Genomic DNA, 20,654 nt, shown 5'->3' with positions numbered 1-20,654 from the left:
CTGATGCTTTGGCCCAATGCCGCCCAGCCTAGATACTCTGCACTCCTAGGTCAGAAAGAACACACAAATTCAACATTGACTTTCATGGTGTACGTATTGGGAGAAGAAGGCAAATGTTCAGAGCAGCAGCACAGAGATGAAGTGAGTTCTGAAACTCTGAACTGAGAGACTCATAGATTTCATATCTGTGGATAACCCATACTTACATATAATTAATAACAGCTCTACCTTCAGCCATTCAACTCAGATTTTGTTGTCCTAAAGGTTGAATTCAATGACAGCATTCAAAGACAGCAAAGCCTGTATAATAGCTTGTATTTTTATAAAAAACGCATAATAGTTGTTCAATATGCTACTCAGGCTCTGAAAAATCCATGCAATAAAATGACATCTGATGAGATGTTTGAGGACAGAGAACTAGGGTGAGAACATACTAAAACAATACACGACTGTCTCCTGAAATCTTCCCATTCCACAGGAATATCAAAAGGTAGTCTCACACAGCTGATCATTTCAGAGTGCAATATTTATTAAATTTTATCATTTATGATCACTGTTATAACCAAATTAACCCTGGCAGAAGCTCTGACAGGTAAAAACAGAGAACATATTGATTTTCCAACTATTTTACTTACATGTTTTTTTAATTCTCATGCAATGCTCATAATTAGGAAATACTGTACATTCATCCTCTCATTTTATTAAGACACTCCAAAAACTATTCATAGACACATTAGCCACCATTCCTCCCAACTATGTATTTATAATACACTCTTGTAAAACGTGTAATTGTAGCCACATAATAATAATTATGACAATTAGGTAATTTCAGGAAAAGGTTACAACAAATAAGAAGAAAATCTGAAGAAACTGGAGCATATAAAAGTCATTTGAGAACACCACACGCAGTTGAGTATTTTCCATTTTCCAGTTCAAAAGGACATGCTCAAAGTTTTCTTAGAAGAGAATTATCAGGAGTGCATGAAGAACTGCCTTTCATGTCGTATAGGCTGAGAGAAGATCAATGCCCCTGAGGAAAGAGCTCTGTTCATTATCTTTTAGGTCTGTCTATATCATCAATAGCTGCTAGGAGCTTCTGTCTTGCTTTTTTATTGATATGAGAGCCCAGGCAAACATTCACCAGGTTGGTCAACTGCTTCGTTGAATATTCCTGCCCAAAGAAAGAAAATCCACATGTAACACCCAATGCACTAGAACTGATGCATCTTATTAATACAACAGAGCAGGCAGACATCTGAAGCTAGCAGGGGCTGAGCGCTCTGGCCCAGTGAGAGTGCTGGAAGGCACAGCAGAAGCATGAAAGGCAAACCACTAGAGGAGCTGGGAGCAGAATACTGGAGGCAGGCAGCAACACTCTGTCAATATGACGAAGCAACGGAATGTGCTGCTCGTCACTTGAAAGGTCGCATACTTTGTACTTGTTTTTGTGGTAGTGTGTTTTCAAGTTATCAAAATACATTTTCATTTCAAATTTTAAAGTGCATTATACATTGTACACTTTAACTAAAATCTCCCAAGGAACAATGATTCCTTTAATACATGAAAGCAAATAAGGCTATGAGTCAGAAAGACACCCTAGAAGACTTAAAATACCACCCAGTAAAAGCTTCTAAAATGCCCAGTTAAAAAGTTTACTGACTGTATTAAAAGAATAAATCCTAAAAGAGGCATCATTTTGCATCAAGTAATGGACACTTAAGAGCTGTGCTTTCTCTCCTGCACCCTGTACCTCCATCCTCACCTCCCCACCCCCGCCCCAGCACTGAACATGGCAGCTTGCTCTGTTAACTGACTGAACACTCCGCAGTCCATCTGTATACAGGGCTAGCACTTTGGTTCTCAGATATAAGTGGGGATAAGGGTAGTGAAGCTTTTCTCAATTCTGGCTTATTTATCAAGAGGTCCTTAAAAATAGCGTGCACATTTCAACGTGCTTCCATCACACTAGATATTTACAAAAAAAATCATAATAGGGTTCATTTTGGTTTTTTACGTTAAACTCAAAAGTATTAAGATTTAATGATTTCTCCTTTCCTTTCCTTTTTCCTTTCCCTTTCCCTCTTTCTCTCTTTCTCTCAAGCTGGCCCTGAACTTAGTATGAAGCCAAGGCTGCTCCTGAACTTAGGCTACTCCTGCTTGACTGCAGGTAACTGTAACATTCTCCATGTTTTCCTCAAGCCTCCTTCACAAACTGTCTATTCAGACAAACGATCCAGGGCTCACACAGAAGATGAGAGCAGATGTTCTTTCTGCCAGAAACGTGTGTGTATGTGTTCAATTAAATTGTAGAAATTCAACATTCGACATAACTGAGGACAATCTATCAAACTTATATTAAAGGTAAAATCTAATGCTTGATAAAAGTGTAGCCATAAGTACTAAGGATTTTTGAACCATCCCTACAGGCCACCATGAGGATGTTACCATTTCACTATTTAAGAGTACAAAACAGGTTCTACAACTAATGCATCATTTCAGCATCACTCCACTCCACTTGTTTTGTTTGATATAAATTGTGTTTATTCTCTTCCTATGATGCAGCACAGGAAAACCACACTCATATTGATTCTAGGACATAAATAGATAGTGTGACTACAGGGAAAGTGTCCTAAGTGGGTTCCTTTGTATTTCATTCTCAAGATCTGACTCACACAACACCCCAGACAGTAACAGCACAAGAGCACACACTAGCCCTTCTTCTCACCCTGTGCTCTTTGATCCAACGCTCCATGTCATTCTCTGTTAGATAGTAGGCTTTGATATATGTTTCCACATATTCTTTATCAGGAATAGGTCTAATGTCAGTTAGTTTTTCGAGTTTCATTAAAAACTGTTGAAAATCCAATTGCATCAAGGCCCGGCCCTCATTACTGCACTTCTTGACATTGGCGTACCTAAGAGACACAAGGATGGGGTGACACGTTATGAGACAGTAAGAAGCAGTGCAGGAGCCTGTGTCCCAGAACAGGCTGTGCTCTCACAACTACGCTCAAACACTCCAAAGACATACTCATGTTAGAACACATTTCAACACTGTAGCAATTCAATGAAAAAGGAACACATGAAGTATTTCTCCAATCAACATTGTACATATTTTCCATAATAAATTAACTCAAGGATGTATTCTCATACACTACTGGAATACTGGGTTTTAAGGTAGATGAATGATAATAAAACATACATTAATCTCACAGTACAGTATTTAACTAAACTTAAGTCAGTGATGTATTCGATGTTAGAAAATGAGCCATTTCCTTTAAAAAAAGTTGACCAGAAAATCAGGGCTAATAATATTTAGTAATCAATGGATTTTATGTATGTGTATAAACTTAACACATATTTGTCGCTTTTCATTTAAATAAATTTATTTTTAATACTTCTACACTATGGTTGCTGACATAACCATCTTATATATGACATTGTTCTTTTAATAAGTCATACCCATCACTTACCTACTTTCTGAAGCATTCTCTCTGTCTCTGTCTCTGTCTCTCTCTCTCTCTCTCTCTCTGTGTGTGTGTATGTGTGTGTGAGTGTGTCTCTGTCTCTGAGACAGAGTTTCTCTATGTAGTCCTGGATGTCCTAGAACTCACTCTGTAGGCCAGGGTGGCCTCAAATTCAGAAATCCACCTGTCTCTGCTTCCTGAGGGAGTGCTGGTATTAACGGTGTGCACTAACTTGCCTGGCCTAAGGCACTTTTCCCATAACAGAAAGAAAGAAAGACAGAGGGGTGGGGAAGAAGGGAGGGAAGGAGGGAGGGAGGGAAACAAAGAGAGGTGAAGGAAGGAAAGAAGGAAGGAAGGAAAGACAGAAGGAAGCAAGCCAGCAAGATGACAGATGGCATGAAACTCAATGTGCACATGGTCTCTGGAAGAGCTCTTTGCCTCTTGGGCCTATTTTCTTCTTTGTGTCAGATGCTATGTGTGCACAGAGTAGGGACGACGTCAAGTATGAGGGAACGCTCCCATGAACAGACTGAAGACAGGGATGCACAGTGACATAGTGGCCTGATGCATGAGCACCAGGCGTGCAGAAGCCTTCCCTGTATCTGAACACTGTGGACCCGGACAAACTACACACATAGTCTGGACTCTCTGACCCAAGATTTTCCACTGACAGTTACAAGCTGAGGCAAGTCATGATTTGTCAATAAAGTCTATGAAATCTTTGGCTCAGTAAATAATGTTCAATAAATGTAAGGAATACTCACAAAACTTATTAGATACTAATTATCAGTCCGACTTTCAGATAATCTAATGGCTCTGTGTTCCTCATGCATCTGCTATCTTGGCTCAATGTCAGTATCAACAGAATAACCCACAGGAGACAGATAGACACGCCGAGCTCCGGCTCCTTCTCAAGCTTGAGATCAAGCATGTCTGCTACTGATCACTGCCTCTAGCTATGCTTTCCACCCATTAATAATCACATGACACTCATTCATACACTACATCGTAATTTAAGAGACAACGCTGTCATGAAACTTACCCTTCCACAATAGTTCTGTTAGCTAATCGTATACACTGTTCCCAAAGTATATTTGATACAGGCAAGGGTATCCGAACTCTCTTAGAAACTTCATTTAACCGCTTGTTAAACTGCTCAAATTCCTAAGAGGGACACAAGGCATGGCTATAATTTTAATGCCACAATACTTTCCCACAAACAATTATTAAAAAAAGAAAGAAACAAGAAAGATCCAAGGATGTAGCTATTAACCAAATTAAGTAAAAAAGAAAACGGGGGGGGGTGGATTTATGGCATAGACAATTTGGACTTAGTAAAAAAGTTTGTAAAACTACAATCAGGTCTAGCAGAATGTTTCAGTAGGTAAAGGCTGTTCTGTAAAGACTGACCCATAAAGCTGTCCTCTGACCTCATGCCCATGTAGAGCTCTTTTCCTCACAATAAGGAAACAAATAAACATTTTTTCCAGAGATGTTTAGTTAGTATAATTATTTCTTACCTAAGTTGTTTTATTTTTATTTTTTTATTAATCATTCCATTTGTTTACATCTCAAATGATGTCTCACTTCCCAGTTACCCCTCCAAAACTCCCCCCATCCCACATCTGCTCTCTCTTCCCTCCCCTTTGCCCCTATGAGGGTGCTCCTGCACTCACCTACCCTCTCCCACCCCACTGTTCCAGCGTCCCACTACGCTGCGGCATCAAACCTCCACAGGACCAAGGGCTTCCCCTCGCACTGATGTCAGGCAAGACCATCTTCCCTGTACAATCCAGATACATACAGGCCATATGTATCTGGAGTCATGGATCCCTCCCTGTACACTCCTTAGTTGGTGGTCTAGTCCCTGGGAGCACTGGGTGGTCAGGTCAGGCTATGTTGTTCTTCCTATGGGGTTGCAATCCCCGAGCTCAGTCTGACGGTTGGATCCAAGCATCTACATCTGCGTTGGTCACTTGTTGGCAGAACCTCCCAAAGAGCAGCCACGGCAAGTTCCTGTCAGCAAGCGCCTCTTGGCAACAGCAACAGTGTCAAGAGTTTGGTGTCTGAGACTTTTTAAAAACTTAAAACTTTTTTTTTCTTGATTGTATCCCATCCCAGATATAAAGGGGTCAAAACTCTTGTGAATTGTCTCTAAATTCCATTAACTCATTAAGCACTGAATGTTATTTAAACACAACAATAAACAAACAAATTCATAGAGGTTAAATTGGGCACTAAAATTTCCAGAGTGAGATTGTAACTGAAGAGACAATTGTCAAAATTAAGATTTTCAGACCTCATCCTAATCAAAGTCATCTCTGTGAGTGTGTGTGGCTCAGGAATCTAAACTTGAAGAAGTGACCTCAAATAATTCAAGTATAATCCTTACGTCTTTTTCTGATTTCACGGCTCATAAGAGTGCTTTTTTTTTAAAAAAATTTAATCATCTATCTATCTATCTATCTATCTATCTATAATCTATTTTTTTACACTCCCGATTTTATTCCCCTCCCGGTCCACCCTCCAACTGTTCCATATCCCATACCTCCTTCCCGCACCCCTGTCTCCACGAGGATGTCCTCATCATCCACCCACAAATAAACATTTTAAGAAAAAGCATAACACATGTCATAACAGAATTTACCTAAGGAGAAATAAGCATCATAAATTGACTAAACCATATAAATCATGCCTAAATATTTTTACATCTCAAAATTTTCTATGATTGTCTAGTATAGACTGAAAAAACTATTGGCTTGAAGAAACCACTTTTGTTTTTGTTTTTTAAATATTCTTCTCTCATATATTACATCCAGACCGCAGTTTCCTCTCCCTCCCCTCCCCCCAGTCTCTTCCCCACACACCTCCTCTCCCGGAGAATGGATTCTAACCCCTGCCTCCCCTCAGACAAGAGCAGGCATTTCCGGTGATATCAACCACACTCAGCATAAGAAGCTATAATAAGACCAGGAACATACATACTATCTCAACAAGGCTGGACAAGGCAGCCCAGGAGGAGGAAAAAGGTCCCACCGTAGAAAGAAAGACTCAGGACAGCTCCCACTGCCACTGCTAGGAATCTCCTAAGAACAACGTGCTACTCAGCAATAACATACGTCTGAAGGACTTAGGTCTATAGGCTCCCTGATCTCTCTGAGCTCCTGTGAGTCAGTTAATTCTGTGGGCTGTGTCCTTGTGGTGTCCATGACCATTCTAGTTCCTCTGAGCCTAATGTCTATTTTAATAAGCTTTCAACTCAAAACTAACTATTCATAGCTTGTCAGTATTTCTGATAAATAAAAAACCTGGTACAGAGTTTTCTTTCCTAAGCATTACTTAACATTTAAAAAAATGATTTGAAAGTCACCTTATAGTTGCAAAATTTTAATACAAAGGAAAACAACCATAAAATATTTTCTGTCAGCTCTTAACTTTCATAGGATTGCATTAAGAAACCCAAGTGACTGTGTAACAGCAGTGAGGAACTCATGCAGAGTGCTCACAAGCAAAAGGAATGCCCCTGACTCCTCCCTGGGATATATTTCACGTAAATTTAAGAAGGATTAAGGTGGAATTTTTCTCAAGTTTTCTGGATAGAAAGTGACAAGTTATTTAGCACGTTGGGACCACCATGCGCTCACAGGTTCTAATGGGACACAGGAGGACAGGTGAGCTCCACCCTGGTGAGCTGCCACAGCAACAGCGGCAGGACCCACTGCTCTTTGGCTACATGACAAATCACAGTTTTGCTTGCCGATTTACTTTTAACAGTTCATTGCTTTTAATTATTTTTTTGAAGAATGTGTCTCCAATTCACTAAGCTTACCTTTTGAGATCAAAGTTAAATAAATGATTGCTCTCCATCAGCTGTTCCATTTCACGGACCTCACAGAGCAGCAGCACTGGCAATGGGATTTATTCATGCATTTGCTACAGCAAACTACTTTGGTAATTTTCATTAATATTTTACTTTAGAAAGCTATAGGCTTTATACACAAACTATTTATTGCTAAGTTCGGCGTGCATGAGCACCGCCTGTTAAATAAAGCACTGCATTTTACTCAGGATTAGTTGAGAGCAACGGCATGGTTTGCTTTCACCCAGTTTCAGGAGAATAACATAAAGAACAGAATATCAGATGATTAACTTTTAAGCTTAAAGAAGGCCTTGGGCCAGTAAAGAAGGAGGGATTGAGATTAATAACCTGAGTGAGATCGGCTCTTCTTTAGAATAATCCTTTTTCAAGGAATGAAGATAGAGAAGCAAGCGGGGCTCAGAGAGCTGTGCCCTGAGCACAGAACTCTTCTTCCTTCACCCCATGTGTCTGATGGTTGGCTCAAGCTCATCTTCTAAAACCCCAGGGTGACAGTGCTGAAAGTCGGGTCTTTGGAAAGTGACTAGGTCCTGAGGACAGAGCCCACATGCCTGGGGATTGTTTGGGTCAGCTGCCTGCCCCTTTTCATTGCATGAGCATGTGTCCGGGAAGATGAGGTCGGTGGGAGATCAGCCTGGCCTACACAGCAAATCTGTTTGAGCCTTGACAGTGGATTTTCTAGGTGTCTGAGCTCTGACAAACAGAACAGAACAAAACCAACCAAACAAAAAGCACCTACCTTGTGTACTGTCTCAATGAGGAAACGTCCTAAGAACTAGAACACACTGTTTTGAAGGGAAGAGGTACCATTCTTTATAAACCGCACTTGATTTTTGCATTCTAAATTTAAAGGGGCAATTGAAATCTCAGAAGACAAGGATCTCTCAGTTCCTGGACAGCAAAAATCGAAGGCTTGCACTTGTTCCTTACCCTTTAGATCTCCAAGCCTAGATACTGCTAAGCACAGCCTTCGAGTCTCGAGACGGCTGATAGCCCCACAGAAGGGCTGTGGTCAAGCACAGCAGCCCAACCACACTTAGGCTACGCTCTCATCTACAGCTTCATTGGGTCTCAGCTATCCTCCCCTACTAAGAATGATTATAAATGAGATAAAGATGAGGACTTTCCAGGTCAGTTTCTCTACGTTGACAAAAATGAGAAAGAACTGTGGAAGTTGTTTTCCTTTTCTCAGATGCTCTTTTATTAGCTATTTCACATGGGACTTTACCCAACTTCCAGTATTAGACTCCTTCTGTGAGCGGAATGAACAAGCACCAGTCATCTCTCACCTACATGCTATCATCTCTCTCTCTGTGCCCGGTGTGTTTGTTCACAGCATTATATACCTATATACCTGTGCATTCTCACCTCTACACCAACACGGCCCTTCCTCAACGTCACACATGTTCCTTAATTATCAGATTTCTACCAAGTCTAGGATAGATCAGATGGTCATAAACATCAGCTGACACACAAACGAAAAGAGGTGAACTGCAGCTCCTTTTAGGGACTTACAAAACCAGGCATTGCATACAAATAGCTGATAGGTAAAGTCATTTATAGAAAACACAACCTGGACCGAGGAGTATGCTCCTGTCAAAGGAATATACACTGAGCTGCAGCAATGACTCAATGACTCGAATTAAATAGAAACACCTTCTTGTGTTTAGAGGTATAACTACTGGGTTCTATAAGGAAGGTAGCCATGGCATGCAATAATCAAACTAACTCAATGTTAGAAACTAGGGAGCAAAGTTAAAAAAAAAATTAAATAAAATTCAAATCTGCAAGTATCACAGATCAAAACAAACAAAAACTATAAAGTTCACATACATCCGTTCGACCCAATGCCCCCATTCCAGAAATGAGGAGCAGCCAACCAGAGTCTCACATCTCAGGGCTACATCTCTTATGAAAGTGAGCTGCACTAGCAAAGCCTCTCAGAGCACTTGCCTTCAGCAATGCGTCTACATAGATGTTGTGCTGTGACATGATCTCTTTGACATCCCACTTCACATTAGTCATCAGGAGAAGCGTCTGTTCGTAATCAATGGCTTTAGCAGCCACAATCCAGTAAATAGGTTTGCGCAGTTCACTGGCAGTTGAGACTGTCTGAAATGGTCCACAGAAACAAAAACAATTATTTCTAAAAGTGCCACACCTAAAAAGATTAATTTGTCCTTTTCTAGTCTGTAAAATATATAACATACAATTGGAGACTTCAATTAAGAAAACATTTTAACATGAGACAATGGCCCTGTTTCCACTTCCCCGATCTCTCCTCCTGGAACTCTTAGCTTGGGACTCCATTCTCAGTAACAGCCTTCAATTGCCCCCACCCCCAACTACCCCTAGGGGTACCATGTAACATTCTTTACGCACCCCAGAGATTCCTTTCCAGGCACACACCTCTATCCAACATTCCCAGACCTTCCTGGTGCTCCTGGAATACAGCCTCACTCCAAGCTGTCAGCCTGGATGTAAAAGGCTCCTTTGCCTGTCACTGCAGATTCCCTCCTCTTCCCTGCTCTGACTGACAACCTTAGTTTTCCTTACACACTCAAGAGTCCCCCAGGTTTGTGTCCCACCAGCTGCTCACTAAGTTGTTTAATCTAACACAGGAAGTCACGAGCAAATGGAAGAGCATTTTATCGAGGTCCCCTGGAACCTGCACTCTAGTGATAAAACAACTAACTACCAGCTAAGTGCTGGCAGCAGCTCTGTCTTGCTGACAGCTGAAATGACAGACAGGAACATCTGACCTGGGAGTAGAACTGCTGCAGGAAGGGCTTTTTGACTGCAGGCATCACGGCATCCAAATGTGGCTGGAGGAACTCAAACTGCTCAGCCAGGAACACTCTAAAGAGAACGAATAACCATGGTGTAAACTTATTGCAGGATTCTGAACCTGTTGTTGATCCTGTAATGAATCTGTTAGGAACAAAAACCAACTGAAAACTGTTTTCACTTTAGTGACTTTATGGTGTGAACTGGAAAAGTTTCCCTATCACTGTAAAGCAGCAGATGTTCATTTGTAAGCTAAAAGGAGAGTCATTTCGAGACTCTAAGGTGTGGAGTTAGACACTCCTTCATATGTGACATAGAAGTCCAGGTATCATTTTTAAAAAAACATAAAAATATAGAGCTTGTTTTTAAAAAAATAAAATAAAAACAGGATTTATTTATTTATTTATTTATTTATTTATTTAATATGTGAATGCTTTGCCTGCATGGGAATGCCTGGTGCCACCAAGGCCAAAACAAGGCATTGGATCCCCTAGGACTAGGGCTACTGATGACTGTGAGTTATCATGTCAATCTTGGGAATTGAACCCCAGTCCTCTACAAAAGCAACACATGCTTTCACCTGCTGAGCCAACTCTCCAGTCCATGGCCTGTGTTTTAGATGATTTCTTTTAAAGATTCCACTCAACATATTCAAAATACTGAAACTCAAGAGATTCAAAGGGATACATACTTGTCATAAGTAACTCGACATTCCTAACATAGGCAAACAGGCTCTCTCGGGAGAGGTAGGCACATGCACTCTGGGCTAGTGCTCCGAGGCTGCTGCCTGCAGATACACTGCCACTGAATACTGCTTTTCTTGGATTTCTGTTCTATAAGAGAGACTATTTACCTTATACTGGGCTGCACCTTATGGAACAGGTTACACGATTTAATTGAACTAACTTGGGGGTTTAGTGAGCCATTCTTGCTGATGCCCAAAATGAATTCTATGTAACAGTAACAGTGGACTACAATGATCATGGATTCTACCAGGAAGCAGAAATATACCATCCATTTTTTAAAGTTTTACCTACCAAGGATCATCTTGTTAGCTATCAAAACTTAACATATGCCCTTACTTTCATTTATATAATTAAAGCCAACCATAAACAGTCAGGAGTGGTACACTATACTCCCAGCAGTGGTCAGGCAGAGACAAGTGGATCACCAGGGCTCACTCTTCACCCACTCTATCATACTTGGCAACCTCTAGGCCAATGAGAGATCCTTTCTCAAAAACCAGGTAGACAGCATCAGAGGAATGATACCCAAGGTAGTTCTCTGAGCCTCATACATACAAAGACATACACCTGCACAAACATGAGCTCTTCCATACACATGAACACACATACATGAACACATATAGACACAGACACATGGAACCATGCAACTAAAGAAATCAATTAGTAATCTATGCTAACATATATTTTGCAACATGTCTAGGTGGTGTTTAGGAGGAGGAGTAGTAGTAGTACGTAGCAAAACGTATAATTACACAATGCTTACTTTTCATAATTTTCCTTAAATATTTATGGCAAAGCAACTGTTTTCAACAACTTACAAGGATTCTGTGGCTACCACTCTCTCTGCCAACCCATACAATGTATCCCCAGATGTCAAAATCACTAGCTGATTGAGGTGTGGGCTGGGTACCTTCTCCTTCCTCTCCTCGGCTGCTGGGAGAGTGGCAGTAGGGTCAGCTGAGCCCTCCTGGAAAGACAACACACACACCATCTGAAACAGCAAGTCTAATAGCAATGAGGTCCGCTTGACAGTGGACTTCTGCCAGAAGCCAGGACCCTCACCCTTACCCTCATCCCCTACCTTTCCCCACCTGCACAATGTCCCCTGCAGCCTGGCAAACACAAGATCCTGCTTGGCAAGCAGTGTATAGCAGGAAAACCATAACTCAAGCAGTGTACCATATCTTCTGAAGAATAGCAGGTAGATCATAATTCAAGGCAGTGTACCGTATAGACCATGACATGTTCAAGGCACAGGCCGAGAAGATTCTGTACTTTCCCACTACCTGGCCCCTCTTACCCCCTCCCCTTGTAAAGCATGTTATAAAAAAGCATTTCATGTTCAAATACACGACTCTTGACAAGCAACTGTTTGCTTGAGTCCTTTCTCTCTCCCGCCCGTTCTTCTTTCAGGTTGCGGTCCTCCTCGCTCCCATGAATAACTAGGACCCGCCGGTCGGGTCAGACTTCCATAACACAGTGAACACTCACAGGCATAGCTGATACATACTCAGCTTCAGCCCTTCTTTCTTACTTTAATGTTTTGCAATGATTGGAATTTTCCTTTTTATACTAAATTAAGATAATTCCATATATTATCCAATATAACATGTTACCATATGTACACAACCTGAAGTTACCCAACACAGGAAATCTTCAGTAACTGACAGCTGTACATAGAGCAATGTCTCTTAAAAACTGGAAGGCGAGAGGGTCTGATCCTTGAGAATTACTGATGAGATAGCAATGTATGGTTTGATTAATTATTTCACAATCAAAAACGTAATCAAGGTAATCTGGTATACTCTCCAGAAGGCACGACTAGAACACAATTATCAACATAAACAAAACTAAAGCACTATATATGTTGGCTTTTTATGTGAACAAAGATAGTCTGTGTGAATCTAGGTGAGAGATGGCTATAACTATGCTGCACTCCTTGGCACTGTCCAAGAGACACTGAATTACAGAAACAGCTACATAGCCAACAGCAGTGCTGCAGTTCATCCGTGGTCAGGGAAATTCTCGTGTCAAACCCTTCCACCTGATACCATACTCACTAGACATGCTCTCCTTACTACATGGTCTTTGCCTGGTACCTGAGTAAGGAGGGTATAAGTCACACACATTCCTGAATGTAACAGAAATATATCTCGTATTGTAAGCAGTCTAGAGAAGTTGCGAGTGTTATCAGGTCTCAGCTAAGGAGTGACCAACTGGCCACTTGAAGGAGTCAGGGACCATAAGTCGGCCAGGCACTTGAATAGAGCTGCCCCTCAGTGGGCAAGCTTCCCTCTATGGAACATTCTGGAGAAACTGCTGCTGACAACACTGCCCTCAGAGCAGTCTCCTAACTTGGCACTACACTCAACAAAGAAAGGTAACTCCATTTACTCTCTTTGAGGGGATCTCAAGGGGTTAAAGTTACCGCTGCATTAAAAAGAACTCCCTGTCTAGTGTTTCATTAACACTGGCATGTTAGGCATCAACTTTTATGGCAATTCTCTGCTTACACTAAGTTTACATAAGAAACTATATTTCAGTGAACCAGTGGCCAGTTACAAAACCTGCCAGGCTGACAAAGGTAAGTGGATTGTGTATCACCCAGTGGACTGGTAGTGCTGGTTTTTAGCGAACTGCAGCCTCATGAGAGGAGCGTGGGGCCCTCTGAAGATAGAAGAGAAAGTTCACTCTCTAATCATGGCAGAAGTCATGCTTTTGCCTTTTGCTGCCATTATCATACCACTATAAAGAGAATTTAAACCAACAGATTTTCTGGTCAAATTGAAAATGCTTTTTTAAATAATCAAATATTCAAGCTGGGTGTGGTGGTATTCATCTGCAATCTCAGCTTTAAGAGGCTGAAGCAGAAGATCACTAGTCTGAGGCTAGCCTGGGCTATAGAGCAAGGTCTTGTCTCAAATAAACAAACACTGAAAGTTGGCCAAAGGTTTTAAGCAATTTAGTTATCATCACTCTTGTGGTTTGAATAACAATAGCTCTCATAGGCTCATATATCTGAATGCCAGGGAGTGAACTCTTTGCTAGGATTAAAAAGTGTGGCCTTGTTGGAGGAAGCCAGTCACTGGGGTAGGCTTTGAGGTTTCAAAAGCCCATGCCAGACCCAGTGTCTGTCTCATCTGTTTCTGTCTGCTGACTCCCACTTTGTGGGTCAGGATGTAGCTCTCAGCTCCTACTTCTCCAGCACTATGCCTGCCTGTCCTCATGCTCCCTGCTGTGAAGATAACAGACTAGGCCTATGAAACTTAAGCAAGCCTCAATTAAATGCTTTCTTTCATAAGAGTTGCCTTGAACATGGTGTCTCTTCGCAGCAATAGAACAGTGACTGACAGTCGCCAAGCAGAAGAGTAAAGACTTATTTCCGGCACGAGATCAGCAGCAGTCTCTCACGTTCATTCCCTCTCTTAGACCTTGAAGACTTCCCCTTGATGAGGAAAACACATTTTCTAAATTTTATCTGAATTTATCTGATAAATTATTTCAGGTAGCATTTTTAAGGATCAAAACATTTCCATTTGCCATTTATAATTTAAAAGTGAAAATCAGAAGATATGTATAGAGAAAATAAAACTATGAAAAAGTCTAAAGTTTTAACAGCCATGTAGAATATGAGAAAAATATTTCCGCTTAGCTCCGAGTTGACTGGGCTATTTACTATTGGCTTATCCACATAACGCAGCACCTCTACCACACTTTCTGACATCATGGAAACAAGTTAAAGTTCATATGCTGACTTAAAAATAATCTTAGATCAAGGTATATTGAACAGCAAACAAGATTTTCTGAAACAGTAAATCAAGGCTTTTATCTATGCAAAGGTATAGAAACTAACAGGTAAAACAAAACAATACAAAAAACAAGATGCCAAGAAACAAATGGAAAGTACTTTGAAAACTTGGACTGTCCTCTAGGGAGTGTTAGTTATCAGGCTTCAGGAAGTGGACAGGCGAGCCGTACACACTGAAGGATGAATGACGGCTTAATGGATTTCATATCCCACAGTTAATCTTCTGATGTAAGAGAATATAAGCATAACACTTAAAATTGGGACATGTTTAGAAAAAAATGTGCCAAAAATAGGAAACAAGAAAGGAAGGCATGCTACTTTTGAACATACAGCTGCAAGTTTGACAAATTCACCACTCTAGGATACAAATTCATTCAGTTATCACCCTAAGAGTTAGGCAAATGTCACTGTCAAGAAGAGGAGTAACAGCATGTTTCAAGGAAGATCTAGTCTGGGCCCACTGTTTACTTGGTTGTGTGATCTCTTATATGCCTTGTAGCAAAACCTGAAGTATGAATCCATGCCTTAAGGGTCAAATTCAAAATTCTGATTTGACAACTCTAGTTTAGTAACCAGCAGAAGTGATGAAGAAATGCCAGAATGATTTTAATGATGAAGCTCAACCCAGCAGTCTTGAAGCATTCTGTCAGAAAAAGAGAAAAACTTGACTCCTAAGCTCAACACAGAATAAGACCTGACGGTCAGAGCCATCCCAAGGTAACACGAATGCATACCGAAACATGGAAAGCAGTCAACATAGCAAAGGCTGATGGAAAACAGCTTAAAAACAAAAACAATAAAACAAAGGCAGGCAGGTAAAAAGGAAGGAAGGAAATAAATGTGGGGTCAAAAAAGGAGCCATTATCTGAGACAAAGATTAAGGATTAATAAACACGAAAACCTAAAGAAGTCAGACTAAACGGATACAAGGGCCCTAGCAGAGTCCTGCACACGATGAACATTTCCATGGGATGTCTAGATGCCAAGAAAGGCAGTGTAACAGCCGTGCTGTGGACTCTTCACACCCACAGTTCAAAAGTACTTGAGGTGAAGAGCACACATCTGTACTGAATGTCATTCCTTCTAAAGGACACAGCATATTACCACTTAGCAAACATTTACGTTGTGTTAGGTATGTATGAACTGAAGAGATGACATACAGTACATGGCTATGTGTAGTTTATGTACAGATATCATGCTATTTTTACACAAGGGAGGTGAACACAGGTGGTAAGTGGGATCCTGGAACCAATGACCTGCAAATTCTGCAGGATACAGATGTGCAGTACCAAACAAACCCAACGAGATGGGTGCTACTTATTTCTTCTGGTGTAGTGAGCCATCTGAGATGTCACATTTAGTTACTGCACCGGTGCTCACAGGTTGTCATCTTCCCACTCTGCACTCCATCCATCACGGCATCCATCATGATGCAGCAGGCTGTCATATACATTACAGAGAGCGTTTGCCTAACTGCCTCTCCACAACAGCAGCACACACACTTGAAGAGCAAAAGATAAGGACTGGTACTTCTACACACTGCCAAGAGTTCTGTACACTGAAAGGTCTTCAGTTCTTCTGTCTTTTCCATTTTCTTTCAGTATTTCACCCTTTATTTCTAAGACAGAGTTTCGCTCTACAGCCCATGTGGTTCTTGAACTCTAAACCCTCCTCAATCAGTTTCCCAAGGACTGGGATCAGAGGCATGCATCACCATACCCAGTCATTATTTCTTAAAAGATGTATCGTCATTGCTTTATAAAAACTTCAGTAACAGAAGTATGCATACAATATATACTTTATGAAAAATAGGATAATGAAGCTTGTATTGAGTAAGTTAAAGGAAGAAAGGAGAATTCAGAAGTCTGTGTCGATGTAGAGTCACATAGATGTCTTGCCAAGCAATTTCTCACCACAGCGACCAATCAGAACCAGACAGAAGTTCCTTTCTACTTTTCAATGCTTATGCTACCTTAAAACCCACTGAGGATCATCTCTGAATTGCTTTATAATCTTAAACCATGTAGTTCATCATCTGAAACACCAGTCAAGATCCAGGAGTGCCTGCTACAAAAAAACACACCCAAACTTTGCTCTTGAATTTCAAGGTGATTATAAAGTGACGTCAGATACTTTGTAAACACAGGTCTTCAGTATCTACCAGTGGCCAATTGGAGATAAGTCAAGACTATTAGCAATGGGTTCTTACTTCCTGTATGAACTGGATATAACATTAAAGGGCTCAGACACTCCATGTGTACGTTTATAGACAGTCAATTTGTGACTACTTGTTTCACATAACTGAAATGAATGAATTACAATTCATTACTTACCAGATCAATAAGGCTTTCTTGTATTCTGTTTAGAGTTGTTTTTAGTCTGCTACTACTAAGGCCAAGTCCTGTTGATTCAAACTGAAAATAAAGAAAACCACATTACACAGCTCTGCAGGCGCCTTTGCAGAAGACCTGAAGTAGTAATGGGTTTAATAGTTCAGATACTTAGTGTCTGCAGGTCTCCAAACTGCATTTAAAAATGCCAACAGAACAATAACAATAACAACAACATCAACAACAACAACATCATCATCATCATCAACAAACCAGTAAAATCTTAGCCCAAAAGCAAACAATAAATTATTCATGAGTCTTTGAAGGTCAGGGCAACATCTAAGGAATTTGTCAATTATCAGGACAGAGTTCATCAGAGTTTCTTTCCTGTAAGTTACGTTTTTAGTTACAAAAGTTAAGACTTAGATTCCTAAACATGGCTCACTTTGGTGTACATTATCTGCTATGCTTATATTTAAGCAGAAGATGAAGTGTTGCTATTTCTTCGATACATGAGTTAAAGAAAGCTTATTGGAATGCGACCTTTTAGGCCTGGGTCGTTTCACAGCACTCCACTCCAGTCACTAGAAAACAAAGTCCGAACATCTGCAAGGCCGACATATAGCACACAAACGAGAAAGCTGGAGTCTTAAAACAGGAAGTTAGCCCCTTTTATAATAACTTAATAGATGAAATCAATTTAACTGGGAAGTGACAATAAATATATACAGGTACTCAGAAAAAAGTTAAATTACACGCTGTGATCAGAGAAACTTAAAATGATATTATTAGTAGTAAGCTATAAAATAAAACCTCATTAACATAGAAAGAATGGATGTGTGATTGTGTGAACTGACACAGGAACACGCATGAACCCATATTTATTCTTACGTTCTTCCCACCCAAGACGCAAGAATAGAAAGACTCAAACTAGAGCCGATGTGGGACACACTGTGGGAAAGCACGAGCTAACTTATTTCTCCATTTCTTCATTAACTCATCTCTCCCCTTTTACAATTTATAGGAAACTAAACCAATCAACTGTAATTATGTGACATTCAGTAATTATTAGGCTCTTTCAACCAACACCACTTAACTAAGATGCAAAGTTCTTTCCTCTTGAAGATGGCACCACACCTCGGCACTTACCACTCCCATCCTTAGCCTCCAATCTCCCTAGACCACGGCAGTTTGTGTTTTCCTAAAATTTCACATAAACAGAATCAAATGAATTATACTCTTGTTGACTTTTTAAAACTTAGCATGCCTTTAAGATCCACCTGAGGTTGAAAGTGAGCATTTGTGTTGCTTAGTTCCATTTCCAGTGTAGACATGACGCAATCTCTAAACACCTAAGTGACAGCCTGGGTCCTTGCATAACACTACCATGAGCATCACAGTCTCTGACCATTACACTCATTTTCATTTTCTTGGGTAAATATCTTGCTTAACACAAATTTTTCCTTACTATTTACTTCTTTCTGGTTTTTGTGGTTTTGTGGTTTTGTGGTTTTGTGGTTTTCTGGTTTCTGTGTTTTGCACTTTTTTCTACTCTTTCTTTTTGCTGGTGACACTGAAAGGTACACACTTCCCCAAAGCCCTACCAAGCCACACCACACATGTAATATGTATGCTTTTACCATCACATTCAGCTCACAGTGTTTTCTATTTCTCTTTGAACCAATAGAAGTGCAACACTTAATTTCCAAATATCAGGAATTTTCCTAGCTATCTCATTACTATTAATTTCCAACCCAATTACACTATCATTAGATTATACCTGGATATTATTGAAGTCTTTAAAATCTTTTGGGATATGCTTAGTGGTCCAGATATGAAGAGCCAAGTTTTCATCTAGCATATTACCTTTAGTCTGAACACCTCTGTGACTTCCTCAGTTTCCTGCTCTTGACTGCTGAGGCACTTCTCTAGCCACCAATTTCTAAATTCTGACTGATACTAAGTACACACTTGGATGAAACAAATTCTGGGGCAATAATCTGTTTAGACTTTGTTCCTGACTACATTGGCATTCTTTCTATAAAGCAGTCCAAAAATTGAGACTTGTCTATTAACAGGTCATGTCCTTGTTATACTTGTGAGCACAGCAAAGATACAAATATTACTAGAAACTATGGAAGTATATGTATATTCGAGTTTATACATTTTCAAAAGGAAAATACTACATTAGAAAAGTTATTCCAAGTAATCAGGGTCTACCCTCACAGAGAAGCCTTGTACAAACGCAGGCAGGCTGTGCAAATCCTTCCAACATGAGATGAGCCACTGACGCTGGAGCAGAAAGAGAGAAGCTTAGTAAAAGCCTAAAACACAAAAGGCAGGACAGAAACAACTCTGAGGAAGGCAGACGGTTCAGGTAACAAAATTACTGACTTCATAAATGTCTGTCGTTATCTGCTAAGGTGGTGAGCCAATATTTAAAAAGTTCTCAATTATTATGCTCTAACTACACATAGGTCCATGTTACATAAAGAAACCTATACATTTTTCATTCCCAAAAAATAGGAACGTTTGAAAAAGAAATTTCACTTTTTCTGCCAAAGATCTGAATAATATGAAGTATGCTCATCATGTCAACTAGACAGACGTCTGACGGCAGTTTCATGCTTGATGGATGATTCTCCAGTGTTATCCACTTATATAGAAGGAAAACTTTACATCTGAGGAAATGAATTCATTTTAAAAGAGACTTTTTTCCTCCAAAGTTGACTTACTGAATCATTCCGACCAAAAAAGGTATATATGGCGTACAGGTAGTAGTCGAAGAGCTGGGACATGAAGTGGATGACATCAAAGGCGATTGGCCTGAGGATGCTCATCATCTGCATGTACTTTCCTGAGAGGAAAAGAAAGCCCAAAGGTTAGCTAGAGAAAAATAAATTGTGGTCCTCTATAATTATTAAAGGCAACAGGAATGTTAGAGTAAAATACTTAAACAGTGACATGCGACACTCCTCGTCATCTGAGCTGCATACACTTGTAGACTTGGCAGGAACTACAACAGTTCCAGCACTTTGCAGCACACTGAGTGCTCTGACCACATCTTCCCACTTTTACCCTGCATTGCCTGCTTCTCAGATTCTTATCAGGCTCCTTCACTCTTCTGTAGATAACACTGTATAAACACACAATCCATGTTCTGAATGGTTCTACTTAAAATCATTTGTTTAAAAATATTTAACTTCAATAAGGTAATATACAACTTACTTGACAAAAAAGGACATTTTCAGAAGGTCATATACACATAGCATAAGTGAGAAATCTGAGAAAATTGAGCAAGAGAAAACTGTACAACAGAAGTGATGTCCGTGCCCTTTAACCTTACTATGAATTCATGTGTCAAAAGCCAAGAACATTTATCACATATAAGAACATACATATAAGCTCAATACCTACCCTCAAAGTACCAATGACATATAATTCTTACTCCTTCCATTGATAAAATCCAATGTCCTCTTCTCTTTTAAACATATGATCATAATTAACAGACAAATAATATTTACCAATTTATCTGATGGGTAGATACATGAGGAACGAGTAAAACTTTAAATATCAAGTGAACAATTCCAAGTATCTATCTATCTATCTATCTATCTATCTATCTATCTATCTATCTAT

The 20,654-nt window shown here is 40.1% G+C and overlaps 1 protein-coding gene across 3 annotated transcripts in view; it reads right to left on the bottom strand.

Moving 5' to 3' along the window:
• Positions 1 to 508: 508 nt before the first annotated feature.
• Positions 509 to 20,654, bottom strand: part of Vps50 (VPS50 subunit of EARP/GARPII complex) — a 98,659-nt gene continuing 78,513 nt past the window's right edge. For 2 of the 3 annotated variants that reach the window (XM_028779150.1, XM_028779151.1), the window contains exons 21-28: positions 19,751 to 19,872; positions 17,019 to 17,099; positions 11,696 to 11,844; positions 10,107 to 10,203; positions 9,298 to 9,456; positions 4,510 to 4,631; positions 2,726 to 2,915; positions 509 to 1,171 (exon numbers count right to left, since the gene is read on the bottom strand). In XM_028779150.1, the coding sequence (XP_028634983.1) occupies positions 1,052 to 1,171; positions 2,726 to 2,915; positions 4,510 to 4,631; positions 9,298 to 9,456; positions 10,107 to 10,203; positions 11,696 to 11,844; positions 17,019 to 17,099; positions 19,751 to 19,872 (1,040 nt within the window). In that variant the 3' untranslated portion in view covers positions 509 to 1,051. Of the gene's footprint in view, positions 1,172 to 2,725; positions 2,916 to 4,509; positions 4,632 to 9,297; positions 9,457 to 10,106; positions 10,204 to 11,695; positions 11,845 to 17,018; positions 17,100 to 19,750; positions 19,873 to 20,654 lie in introns of those variants that run through there. The other variant, XR_003712867.1, reaches the window with a different exon arrangement.

The sequence above is a fragment of the Grammomys surdaster genome, unplaced genomic scaffold (genome assembly GCF_004785775.1).
Source record: "Grammomys surdaster isolate TR1022 unplaced genomic scaffold, NIH_TR_1.0 345, whole genome shotgun sequence".
NCBI classification, from domain to species: Eukaryota; Metazoa; Chordata; class Mammalia; order Rodentia; family Muridae; genus Grammomys; species Grammomys surdaster.
Note: the sequence above shows the minus strand (reverse complement) of the source record. Positions and strands in the feature narration are given on the sequence as shown.